This window comes from Lepidochelys kempii, chromosome 13 (assembly GCF_965140265.1).
Source record: "Lepidochelys kempii isolate rLepKem1 chromosome 13, rLepKem1.hap2, whole genome shotgun sequence".
Classification (NCBI taxonomy): domain Eukaryota; kingdom Metazoa; phylum Chordata; order Testudines; family Cheloniidae; genus Lepidochelys; species Lepidochelys kempii.
Window position 1 is genome coordinate 31,078,199 of NC_133268.1, and position 13,280 is coordinate 31,091,478.

At 44.8% G+C, this 13,280-nt stretch overlaps 1 protein-coding gene across 8 annotated transcripts in view; it reads left to right on the forward strand.

The window, feature by feature from the left end:
* Positions 1-5,711, forward strand: part of RBM39 (RNA binding motif protein 39) — a 49,185-nt gene extending 43,474 nt beyond the window's left edge. For 7 of the 8 annotated variants that reach the window (XM_073309980.1, XM_073309981.1, XM_073309982.1 and 4 more), the window contains 2 exons: positions 3,576-3,654; positions 3,733-5,711. In XM_073309980.1, coding sequence (XP_073166081.1) covers positions 3,576-3,654; positions 3,733-3,833 — 180 coding nt within the window. In that variant the 3' untranslated portion in view covers positions 3,834-5,711. Of the gene's footprint in view, positions 1-3,575 lie in introns of all 8 variants that reach the window. The other variant, XM_073309987.1, reaches the window with a different exon arrangement.
* Positions 5,712-13,280: the final 7,569 nt, after the last annotated feature.

A 13,280-nucleotide genomic window follows, 5' to 3' on the forward strand; every position in this document is an offset into this window, starting at 1 on the left:
CAAACATAAGGAGGCCAAAAGACTGGACCTTTTTGGACACGCAATTTATTCCATGGCTAATCTCCTAGTTCCGGGTGGCAAACCACCAGGCCCTTTTGAGGCCTTATTTTAATTTGTGGAACTCCCTCCTCAAGTTTAAGGACTTTATGTCCAGGAGGCCGCCCAAGAGTTAGAGGCTATGTTGAACTGTCCCAGGAGATGCAGGCCTTTATTCAGGACCTCCCGTTTGTTGGAGTTGGCCTGTTTTTTGACTAAATGGACACAAGACTGCGCGGTCTAAAGGACGCTGGGGCCACCCTCCGCTCACTGGGGGTGCATACTCTTCAGTCTGCACTGCAGCCATTCCAGCTACTCCCGTCACCAGGGCAGTGGCGGCCTCGGCAGGGACTTGCAAGGAGAAGGGACACTAGTTTAGTTGCTGCCACCCTTCATCCTCCCTCTCTGGTGCAGCCTGGCCCAGCAAGACACCACAGAGGCCAGAAGTGGTCATTTTGAGGGAGCGCTCAAGAGCAATGCACCAGTCAGCTCCCCGGATCTGCCATCTTTACTTCAACTGTCTCTGTCCCTTCCATTCGGGTCGAGGGTCATCTCGGACCATTGGGTGTTAGACATCGTGTCATCAGTCAATGCCCTCCCATTTTCAGCCCCCCCCCTTCCCCGTCCCTCTTCAGGGACACTTCTCACAAGAACTCCTTGTTCAGGAGGAAAACAACCTATTGCAACTGGGGGGGAGGAACCTAGGAACTGAGTGTGGGGAAGGGTTCTACTCCCACTGCCTTCTGGATCAGGAATAAGGGCAAAGGGGGTGGGGGCAGCCTATGTCCCATTCTGGAACTGCAACAGTTTAATACCTCAAGAAGTTAAAATTTCACATGATATCCCTGGCCTCCATCATTCCTTCCCTAGATTTGGGAGACTGGTATGCTGTTCTTGACTTGAGGGACACTTATTTCCATATCTCTGTCTTCCCAGGACACAGGTAGTTCCTTTGCTTCATGGTGGGCCAGCACCATCTCCAGTTTACAGTGCTCCCTTCTGGCCTGTCTTTGGCCCCGTGGGTCTTTACAAAATGCATGGTCCTAGTAGCCGCTTACCTGAGATGCCAGGTGGTCCAGGTCTATCCTTATCTTGATTGGCTCATCAAGGGCAGATCATGGGATCACATGCAGAGCAGCCTTGATCTGGTGTGAGCCACGTGCTGCAACTTGGGCCTGTTAGTGAACGGAAGAAGTCAACCCTTGTACCAGTGCAATTGATAGAGTTCATCGGGGTGGTTCTTGACTCCACGTGGGCAAGGGCATTTCTTCCAGAGTCCCGCTTCTGAGCCAGGTCGGATGTAATCTCCCATGTGAGGGGATAATAGGCTCACCACCGCCCACACCTGCCTCAAGTTGTTAGGTCATATGGCAGCCTATACTTACGTGGTCCGCCATGCCCAGATCCATCTCCGCCCGCTGCAGGCGTGGTTGGCGTCAGTCTACATCCCCAAGAGGCAAAACCTGGACTTGGTAATCAAGGTGCTGGACCACGTTCGGGCATCTCTGGCATGGAGACTGGACCCAGCATCCGTCTTGCAAGGAGTTTCCTTCGCAGCCCCGTCGTTCACTCTGGTGTCCGATGCCTCAGAACTAGGATGGGGAGGCCACCTAGGAGGGCTGAGTATACAAGGCCACTGGTCAAGGGTCCACTGTTCCCTCCACATAAATGTCAGGGAGCTCTGGGCAGTTCACCAGGCTTTTTGGTTCCAGTTGCAAGGCAAGGTGGTCCAAGTCCTGACTGACAACACCGCCACAATGTTTTATATCAACAAACAAGGCAGAGCTGGGTCATCAGCCCTTTGCCAGGAAGCCCCCTGGCTCTGGGATTTATGTGCAGCATGTAGGGAAGTGCACCTGCCCAGAACCAGGAATGTTTTGGCGGATCACCTCAACAGAATCTTCTCATCTCGCCACGAGTGGTCTCTCCATCCCAATGTGGTCAACCAGATCTCCCAGAAGTGGCAGTCTCCCCAGGTGCGGACCTGTTTGTGGCTTGCCAGAACAGGAAGTGCCATCTGTTCTGCTTGTTCCTGGAGATGGACAGGGAGTCCCTGTCCGGCACCTTTGTACTCCTGTGGTCCGGGGCTCTGATGTATGCTTTTCCACAGGTGCTGCTGCTCCACAAGATCCTCATGAAGGTCAAGCAGGACAAGACCAAGACCATTCTGATTTCCCTGTCTTTGCGTCAGCAGCACTGGTTCAACATGCTTATGGACCTGTCAGTGTCGTCCCTGATGCCACTGGCCAGATCTCATAAGTCTGAGGAGGAGTGTAGGTTGCAGTCCCTGGATGTCAGGAGTATGCTAGGCTTCTACATCGAAAGGACCAAACGATAAGAACTTAAGAATGGCCATACTATGTCAGACCAAAGGTCCATCTAGTCCAGAATCCTGTCTTCTGACAGTGGCCAATGCCAGGTGCCCCAGAGGGAATGAACAGGTAATCATCAAGTGATCCGTTCTCTGTCGCTCATTCCCAGCTTCTGGCAAACAGAGGCTAGGGACACCATCCTTGCCCATCCTGGCTAATAGCCATTGATGGACCTATCCTCTATGAATTTATCTAGTTTTTTTTAACCCTGTTATAGTTTTGGCCTTCACAACATCCTCTGGCAGAGTGTTCCACAGGTTGACTGTGCATTGTGTGAAGAAATACTTCCTTTTGTTGGTTTCCATTTTGCAAGTTGACTCAGTTTGTCATGGTGGCAGATAGGATGAAAGGTTGTCCGGGTGTCCACCCAGAGAATTTCATCTTGGATCACCGCGTACATCCGTTTCTGCTATGATCAAGCACAGGTGCCTCTGCTGGCGATTGTAACTGCTCACTCAACTAGAGCGCAGGCCTTGTCAGCGGCCTTCCTGGTCCAAGTGACCATTCAAGATATCTGCAGAACTGCTCCCTGGTCATCCATTCACACGTTCACATCTCACTACACGCTTACCCAACAAGCTTGAGATGATGCTGGCTTTGGTTGAACGGTGCTGCAAGCTGCAAGACTGTGAACTCCAAGCCCACTTCCATAGATACTGCTTAAGTCACCTAGAATGGAATCGACATGAGCAAGCACTTGAAGAAAAAAACAGTTACTCACCTTTTTTGTAACTGTCATTCTTCGAGATGTGTTGCTCATGTTCATTCCATTCCCCACCCTCCTGCCCCTTCTGTCAGAGTTGCTGGCAAGAAGGGACGACTGCCGGCGCCTGATATACCAATGCGTGAACGTGGCACACCAGAGGGCGCCACAGCCGACCCTATGGATACTGCTAAGGTAAGAGTGTCTGACAACTGTGCACATGGGCGCGCACACACCTAGAATGTAATGGACATGAGCAATTAATCTCTAAGAACAGCAGTTACAAAAAAGGTGGGTAACCATTTTTTCACAAGAATTAAGAATATCCCTGCTGACACTGATGTTGCTAGCTCTCCAATAGGTGTGTGTGGGAGGTTCCTTCAAACATACAATGTGAAAAACCAATGTAATTAGGGGGGGAAGTTGTCACGCACCTCAGAGACTAACACTGTTTTTTATTTTAGGGCAATGTGTACGTCAAATGCCCTTCAATCGCTGCTGCCATTGCAGCTGTCAATGCATTGCATGGAAGGTGGTTTGCAGGTGAGTAAAGGCTGCTTAAAGACCTGAGTTCTCATTATAGACTAAGACATTAAAAACATCTTTTTATCTTTTGATTAGGTAAAATGATTACAGCAGCGTATGTACCTCTTCCAACATACCACAATCTTTTCCCTGATTCCATGACTGCGACCCAGCTACTGGTTCCTGTTCGACGATGAAGATGGATTTCATCATTTTTGTATATAACTATTTTTTGGAGGAAAATTGAGTTATCTTTTATTTAGATAAAACTAAAGGAAAGGGTTTAATGTCTTTTTGTGTACACTTCCCGTTACCTTTAAAAAATATAAACTGAGTAAGCAGGAATGCAGTGTGCTCATTCTCCCTAACTAGCATTCCCACTGTGTACAAAGCTGTTGACTTATTGTTCTGCCTTGTAATTCTTGTACATTTACTAAGGTGTTCTGTAGGAACTGAGAAGTAGCTCATAGAAACGAATTTTCTGTAAAAGGCAGATGGGACATAATGACATTTTTAATGTTTCACAAGCCTTTCTTTTAATGCAGTAATTACATTTTACATTTCACTAAATATAGGTGCTCTGTTAAAGGTCAATATCCGATAGAATTTATGAAGGGACATATTTAGTGTTTTGTATAAATGGAGAATTCAAAAGGCTACCGAAGGAGCTGGTTTTGGTCAGCTACACAGCTTGTTTTATGCTGAACAGTTGATAAGAATGGGAGGATTCAAGCGTTTTATTTCTTGATGGCAACTTTTGATTGATGTATCTGTAAAAGTTTCTTTGTAAATACTGTGTGAGGTGTGTCTAGGGTTCCAAACAAAACACTCCCTGCATTTCCAGAGAAAAGTTGAATTGAATACAGGTAGTGTGCACAGTTTAATGATACTCAGCAAAGCCTAAGAATAAGTAGAAAATGCAGAAATATGTTTTGTCTGGTTGCATATAATCTTTGCTCTTTTTAAGCTCTGTGAGCTCTGAAATATATTTTTGGGTTACTTCAGTGTGTTTGACAAGACAGCTTGATATTTCTATCAAACAAATGACTTTCATATTGCAACAATCTTTGTAAGAACCACTCAAAAATAAAATTCTCTTAAAAAGGCCTCCAGAAGCTTTATGTTTCAGCTGAATCTGATTTAGGACTACAGGCAGCATAAATGGAAAAATTGGAGTGAGAATGGTGGCGTTCTCCTTCAAATGCTAGGAAATTAGCATTACTCTAAAAGTATTTTCTCTCTGGGTGTAAGTTGGCATGTCAACAGCTAGTGTGCGTTAATTACGCAACCACCGTGTAGTTAAGGAGGCTTCAAAGTTTCGTAGATGTGGGCAAGGTCTGGGAGTCAAGATCTCTTGCACTCCGATCCCATCTCTGTCACTGACACGGTGTGTGGATTTAGGCAAGTTGCTACCTTTTCTCTTTTCCAGGAGTAACTAGTTGTCCGGGGTGGTGAGGATTGTTTATCAAGTACAGTGAAGAGCATGATATAAGTGTAGGGATGGATACAGTTGACCTAGGTAACCAAACACACCCTTTTATGTGCTGAGTTGAAGGCACCACGGGTGTCTAACAACAGGGTAGTTTTTCTTGTTTTTGACCCCTACTTTAATAATTTTATTAATATGCTGCAGTACTGCATAAGGTGATGGAGTAGCATTTCAACTCTCCAAAAGCAGCAGTGTTACTGTACTTTTTTGTAACTTAGGTACCTGTTACAGGCAGTAAAAGTAAATTTTGGCCCTGGTCTGCTGGAGCATGTGGAGAGTTGGCTTGTCATGTTGCAGAGGTGCTCCTCATTTCCAGCTAAGGGCTCATCTGTGCAAGGAGGTCATGTCAGTTTAACTGAAATGACATAAAACAGGTGCAAAAGGCTGTGTCGATGCTATTTTTAGTTTACAGTAGGCTTGCTTCTGTTGATTAGGAATCTGTTTAAGCCGTACCACTGTAACCTGTGTGGACACTCGTTCTAGTTTAGGACTGATTTAACCAAATCAGTTTTAAAAGAAACCACAGCTTTAAGTTGATGCAAACTCATTTGGATAAAACCAAAGAGAAACCAAACTGATGGGGAGAGAAAGATGAGGAAGAGCAAAAGGAGACGAGTTTTTTCTTTGAGTGATGGTCCCTATTGTACTCCATTGTGGTTTACGCATGCACACCCTGTACCTGGGGTCAGAGAATTTTAAAGTGTCAGTTGATCTGTGCATGCACCCTGACTTGCCTTGTGCTTCCATCAAGGCGATGGTGGGGGAACCACATCTCCAGTCTCTTCTCACCAGCACATGGTCTGGATCAGAACCTTCAGTGTCCTTGTTTCTGATTACAGTTATAAATGGTTTTAACTGTAGGTGTAGTAGTGTTGTTTTTCCCCCCTTGTTATAGTGGTAACTAGTTTTTTAACAGCGAGTCAGAGAAGACTTCAGGGAGTTTACTTGTACCACTGTTCAGGTACCAGACTATGGCCAGAATTCCAGGCTTCAAACTCTCTGCCTCCTGCCCATGATTCTTCTCTGTCAGCTAGGTGCGGTATTTACCAGTCCTTCCCCAGATGTACCTGAGAAGGCTGAGCACTTTGTCTCTGGAAGTATTTCATGGAGATGGCATTCGGACCCAGGCCAGGGAACCCCTCCCCCAGACATCAGCCTGATTCAGTGAGGAATGTGTCTCCTGATGCTACATCTGACTCTGGCTGGCAGACCCACCCCCATGGTAGGACCCAGTTGGGAGATTAGGAAGCAGTCCAATAAGCATGGCTTCCTCCAGGTCCAAGAAACTGGACATTCCTTCCACCAGCTCAGCACAAGGGGACACAGCACATTGTAAGTCCCACAGGCACAGGAAGAACCATAACCAATGGGATCCAGTGAAACCGGGTGGTGAACTAAAGAAGTTTGGGGACCTTAGTGATGAATGTTTACCCCAGCCCTGAATGTTGTGCCCCTACTGGTTGTGGTGGCAGCTTTTCTAGCTGTCAGTCAGGTTTTGATATGTACTCACAGACTTAACTCTAGGGTCTGATCCTCAGTGGAGCCCTGTCCCATGGAGGTAATCTCTAGATCCTGCTGGAGAAACTGCAGGCTAGTGGCAATGGAGCAAACAGATGGGAGGCTGGAACCAGTGCTGTTAAATCATCTGGAAAAAGGGGTAAACAATGAGGGGGCAAAGTTTGCAGACAACAAAAAATTACTCAAGATAGTTAAGGTCAAAGCTGACAGCGAAGAGTTACAAAGGGATCTCACAAAACTGGGTGACTGGGCAACAAAATGGCAGATGAAATTCAATAGTGATAAATGCAAAGTAATGCACATTGGAAAATATAATCCCAGTTATACATATGAAATAATGGGATCTAAATTAGCTGTTACCACTCAAAGAGATCTTGGAGTCACGGGGTAATTCTCTGAAAACATCCACTCAGTGTGCAGTGGCAGTCAAAAAAGGTAACAATGTTCGGAACCATTAGGAAAGGGGTAGATAATAAGACAGAAAATATCATAATGCCTCTATATTAGGGCTGTCAAGTGATTAAAAGATTTCAGAGTAACAGCTGTGTTAGTCTGTATTCGTAAAAAGAAAAGGAGTACTTGTGGCACCTTAGAGACTAACCAATTTATTTGAGCATAAGCTTTCGTGAGCTACAGCTCACTTCATTGGATGCATACTGTGGAAAATACAGAAGACATTTTTATACACACAAACCATGAAAAAATGGGTGATTATCATTACAAAAGGTTTTCTCTCCCCCCACCCCACTCTCCTGCTGGTAATAGCTTATGTAAAGTGATCACTCTCCTTACAATGTGTATGATAATCAAGGTGGGCCATTTCCAGCACAAATCCAGGGTTTAACAAGAAGGTCTGAGGAAGCGCTGGGGGGGGATAGGAAAAAACAAGGGGAAATAGGTTACCTTGCATAATGACTTAGCCACTCCCAGTCTCTATTCAAGCCTAAGTTAATTGTATCCAATTTGCAAATGAATTCCAATTCAGCAGTCTCTCGCTGGAGTCTGGATTTGAAGTTTTTCTGTTGTAATATCGTAACTTTCATGTCTGTAATGGCGTGACCAGAGAGATTGAAGTGTTCTCCAACTGGTTTATGAACGTTATAATTCTTGACATCTGATTTGTGTCCATTTATTCTTTTACGTAGAGACTGTCCAGTTTGACCAATGTACATGGCAGAGGGGCATTGCTGGCACATGATGGCATAGATCACATTGGTAGATGTGCAGGTGAACAAGCCTCTGATAGTGTGGCTGATGTTATTAGGCCCTGTGATGGTGTCCCCTGAATAGATATGTGGGCACAGTTGGCAACGGGCTTTGTTGCAAGGATAGGTTCTTGGGTTAGTGGTTCTGTTGTGTGGTATGTGGTTGCGGGTAAGTATTCGCTTCAGGTTGGGGGGCTGTCTGTAAGCAAGGACTGGCCTGTCTCCCAAGATCTGTGAGAGTGTTGGGTCATCCTTCAGGATAGGTTGTAGATCCTTGATAATGCGTTGGAGGGGTTTTAGTTGAGGGGCTGAAGGTGACAGCTAGTGGCGTTGTTGTTTTTCTTTGTTAGGCCTGTCCTGTAGTAGGTGACTTCTGGGAATTCTTCTGTTTCTTCACTTTCTTCTGTTTCTTCAGTCTGTTTCTTCACTTCAGCAGGTGGGTACTGTAGTTGTAAGAATGCTTGATAGAGATCTTTTAGGTGTTTCTCTGTCTGAGGGGTTGGAGCAAATGCAGTTGTATCGCATAGCTTGGCTGTAGACAATGGATCGTGTGGTGTGGTCAGGGTGAAAACTGGAGGCATGTAGGTAGGAATAGCGGTCAGTAGGTTTCCAGTATAGGGTGGTGTTTGTGACCATCGTTTATTAGCACTGTAGTGTCCAGGAAGTGGATCTCTTGTGTGGACTGGACCAGGCTGAGGTTGATGGTGGGATGGAAATTGTTGAAATCATGGTGGAATTCCTCAAGGGCTTCTTTTCCATGGGTCCAGATGATGATGTCATCAATATAGCGCAAGTAGAGTAGGGGCGTTAGGGGACGAGAGCTGAGGAGGTGTTGTTCTAAGTCAGCCATAAAGATGTTGGCATACTGTGGGGCCATGCGGGTACTCATAGCAGTGCCGCTGATTTGAAGGTATACATTGTCCCCAAATGTAAAATAGTTATGGGTGAGGACAAAGTCACAAAGTTCAGCCTCTAGGTTAGCCGTGACATTATCGGGGATAGTGTTCTTGACGACTTGTAGTCCATCTTTGTGTGGAATGTTGGTCTAGAGAGGGCTTCTACATCCGTAGTGGCCAGGATGGTGTTATCAGGAAGATCACCGATAGATTGTAGTTTCCTGAGGAAGTCAGTGGTGCCTCGAAGGTAGCTGGGAGTGCTGGTAGTGTAGGGCCTGAGGAGGGAGTCTACATAGCCAGACAATCCTGTTGTCAGGGTGCCAATGCCTGAGATGATGGGGCGCCCAGGATTTCCAGGTTTATGGATCTTGGGTAGTAGATAGAATATCCCAGGTCGGGGTTCCAGGGGTGTGTCTGTGCGGATTTGATCTTGTGCTTTTTCAGGGAGTTTCTTGAGCAAATGCTGTAGTTTCTTTTGGTAACTCTCAGTGGGATCAGAGGGTAATGGCTTGTAGAAAGTGGTGTTGGAGAGCTGCCGAGCAGCCTCTTGTTCATATTCCAACCTATTCATGATGACAACAGCACCTCCTTTGTCAGCCTTTTTGATTATGATGTCAGAGTTATTTCTGAGGCTGTGGATGGCATTATGTTCTGCACGGCTGAGGTTGTGGGGCAAGTGATGCTGCTTTTCCACAATTTCAGCTCGTGCACGTCGGCGGAAGCACTCTATGTAGAAGTCCAGTCTGCTTCAGGAGGAGTCCACCTAGAATCCTTCTTTTTTTTAGTGTTGGTAGGGAGGTTTCTGTGGATTAGTATGTTGTTCAGAGGTGTGTTGGAAATATTCCTTGAGTCGGAGATGTCGAAAATAGGATTCTAGGTCACCACAGAACTGTATCATGTTCGTGGGGGTGGAGGGGCAGAAGGAGAGGCCCCGAGATAGGACAGCTGCTTCTGGGCTAAGAGTATAGTTGGATAGGTTAACAATATTGCTGGGTGGGTTAATTGTGCTGTTAATAGAATACTGTTAGTTACATATTTTTGGATGTTTTCTAAATTTTGAACTATTGATTTCAATTACAACAATATGAAGTGCACAGTGCTCATTTTTTATTACAAATATTTGCACTATAAAAAAACTATTTTTCAATTCCTCCATTGCAAGTACTGTAGTGCAATCTCTTTATCATGAAAGTTGAATTTACAAATGTAGAACTAGGTAAAAAAACAAACCTGCATTCAAAAATAAAACAATGTAAAACTTTAGAGCTGACAAGTCCACTCTGTCCTCCTTGTTCAGCCAATTGCTCACACAAACAAGTTTGCTTACATTTGTAGGAGGTTATGCTGCTTGCTTCTTCTTTACAATAACAACGGGGAGTCCGGTGACACATTAAAGACTAACAGATTTATTTGGGCATAAGCTTTTGTGGGTAAAAAATCCACTTCTTCAGATGCATTGTTTTGAGTGCAGGTATGTAACCAAAAAGAAAAATCTACATTTGTAAATTGCACTTTCACAATAAAGAGATTGCACTAATGTACTTGTATGAGGTGAATTGAAAGACTCTTATCATTTTGAGTGCAAATATTAGTAATCAGAAATATGAAGTGAGCACTGTACACTGTATTCTGTGTTGTAATTGAAATCAATATATTTGAAAATGTAGAAAAACATTCAAAAATATTTAATACATTTCACTTGGTGTTCTGTTGCTTAATAGTGTGATTAAAACGGCGATTAATCTGGATTATTCTTTAATTGGTTTTTTTAGTTAATTGTGTGAGAACTGCAATTAATTGACAGCCTTATTCTATCTAAATCCATGGTACACTCACATCTTGTACACGGTGTGCAGATCTGGTCGCCACATCTCAAAAAAGATATATTGGAAAAGGTACATAGAAGAGCAACAAAAATGGTTGAGGGTATGGAACAGCTTCTGTAGGAGGAGAGATTAAAAAGATTGGGACTATTCAGCTTGGAAAAAAGATGATGGGGGGGAGAATGTGTTAAAGGTCTATTAAAATCTTGACTGTGGAGAAAGTGAATAAGAAAATGTTTACTCCTTCATGTAACACAAGATCTAGGGGTCACCCAATGAAATTAACAGGCAGAACATACTACTTCACGTAACGCACAGTCAACCTGTGGAACTCTTTTTGCAAGGGGATGTTGTGAAGGCCAAATCTATAACAGCTTCAAAAAAAGAAATAAGTTCCTGGAGGATAGGTCCATCAATGGCTATTAGCCAGGATGGGCAGGGATGCAACACCATGATCTGAGTATCCCTAGACTGACAGAAGCTGGGTCCGGATGACAGGGGATGGATCATTTGATGACCTATTGATGATCTACTGTTCTGTTCATTCCTTCTGACACACCTGTCATTGGCCACTGTTGGAATCCAGGATACTGGGCTGGATGGACCATTGCTGTGACCCAGTATGACTGTTCTTATGTAAGACTTTGATACATTCTCCCCAGGCTCATGGAGAACACAGTATGTCATACATCATCATCTGAAGAGGGCACTAGGACAACTGATTAGAGAAAATTCTCAGCCCTTGCCCAAAAGGATGTGGGACATGGTCTAAGTAGAGGTGCAGGCAATACAGAGAATGGGGTTCAGCGTGGAGTCCAAGAGTGACTGGAGGACCTTTATAGTCCTGGTCCCCAAAGCGGATGGTACATTCCAATTCTGTCTCAGCTTTCTTAAGATCAGTTCGCCACAGCTTGATGCTTACATAATGCCACAGGTGGATGAGCTGTTAAGAGCGGCTGGGCCTGGCTTGATGGATCTTACAAAAGGCTATTGGCAGATCCCTGTCTTCATACTCCTACCTCCTTTGGCCATTTCCAACTTTAAAAACATTTGGCCTGCAAGGGGTTGCAGTAACTTTCCAGGACCTGATTAATCGAATCCTTCGACCCTAAAAGCAATACACTGCAGCTTACCTTGATGACATTGTAATTTGTAACCGCACAGAACAGACTATTGGGAATCATTAAGAAAGGGATAGATAATAAAGAAAATATATTCTCTATATAAATCCATTGTATACCAACATCTTGAATACTGTGTGCCGATGTGGTCACCCCCTCTCAAAAAGATACATTGGAATTAGAAAAGGTTCAGAAAAGGGCAACACAAAGCGTTAGGCGTATAGAACAACTTCCATATGAGGAGAGATTAATAAGACTGGGACTTTTAGTCATCTCTTTTCCAAGCTGAAGAGGATATGATAGAGGTCTATAAAATCATGACTGGTGTGGAGAAAGTAAATAAGGAAGTTTTATTTACTCATAACACATGAACTAGGGGTCACCAAATGAAAGTAATAAGCAGCAGGTTTAAAACAAAATGAAGTATTTTTTTCACACAACACACAGTCAATCTGTGGAACTCCTTACCAGAAGATGTTGTGAAAGTCAAGACTAACAGGGTTCACAAAAGAACTAGATAAGTTTGTGGAGGATAGGTCCATTAATGGCTATTAGCCAGGATGGGCAGAGATGGAGTCCCTAACTTCTGGTTGCCAGAAGCTGGGAATAGGCAACAGGAGATGAATCACATGGTTATTACCTGTTCTGTTCATTCTCTGGGGCAGCTGGCATTGGCCACTGGCAGAAGACAGGATACTGAGCTAGATGGATCTTTGGTCTGACCTAGTATGGCCGTTCTTATGTTCACATATGGGAGGACCACCTCAGTCACCTAAGAGTAGTAGTCACTTCCCTGCCAAGGGTAAGTAGGCCATGATAGAAGTGATTTATTGAGGATATTGGGTAGGAGGAAGCCTTATGAAACCACTGATAAAGTCCATGTGGTAAACTCATGCCCTATACCACAGACCAGAAGAGAGAAATGCTTCTTCCTTGGTCTGGTGGGACACTATCACTGGTTCATCCCCTAGTTTGCATTGACTGAACTGCTGCTAAAGGGCAAAGTCACCAAAAAGATCCCCTGTGATGACTATTGCAATGAAGCTTTAACACCCTGGAGGTGCAGCTGAGCTGGGAGCCTGTCCTTGCCAATCCAGACTTCTCCAGGCCTTCATTCTCTATACAGATGCAGCCAATGTTGGCCTGGGCAGTGGTGCTCTCCCAGGACTTTGAAGGCAAAGAGCACCCCATCCTACATTTGAGTAAAAAGTGGTTTCCTAGGGAGAAATTATATTACTGAGGCGGCAGCTTAGACAACAAATGTATTATGGAAGCCTTTGGGTATTACCTGCTGGGTAGTCCCTTCTCCCTAGTCACAAACCATGTACCTTACAGTAGCTACACTCTCTGAAGGACTCACACCTCCAGGTTATGTGCTGGTATCTGGCACTCCAGCCCCGCAGCTCCCAGGTGCAGCACTGTGCTGGGAAAGAACATGCAAATACAGATTCTTTTCACCCAGAGACTGGGAGCTGCTTGAATAAGAAAGCTTTCTGGTCTTGGGGCAAGTGCGTGATGGATGCATCCCCATTCCACTGACAGCAAGCTTAAGAAGCATCCCACACCCTGGCCATGCCATTAGGTATATGTGT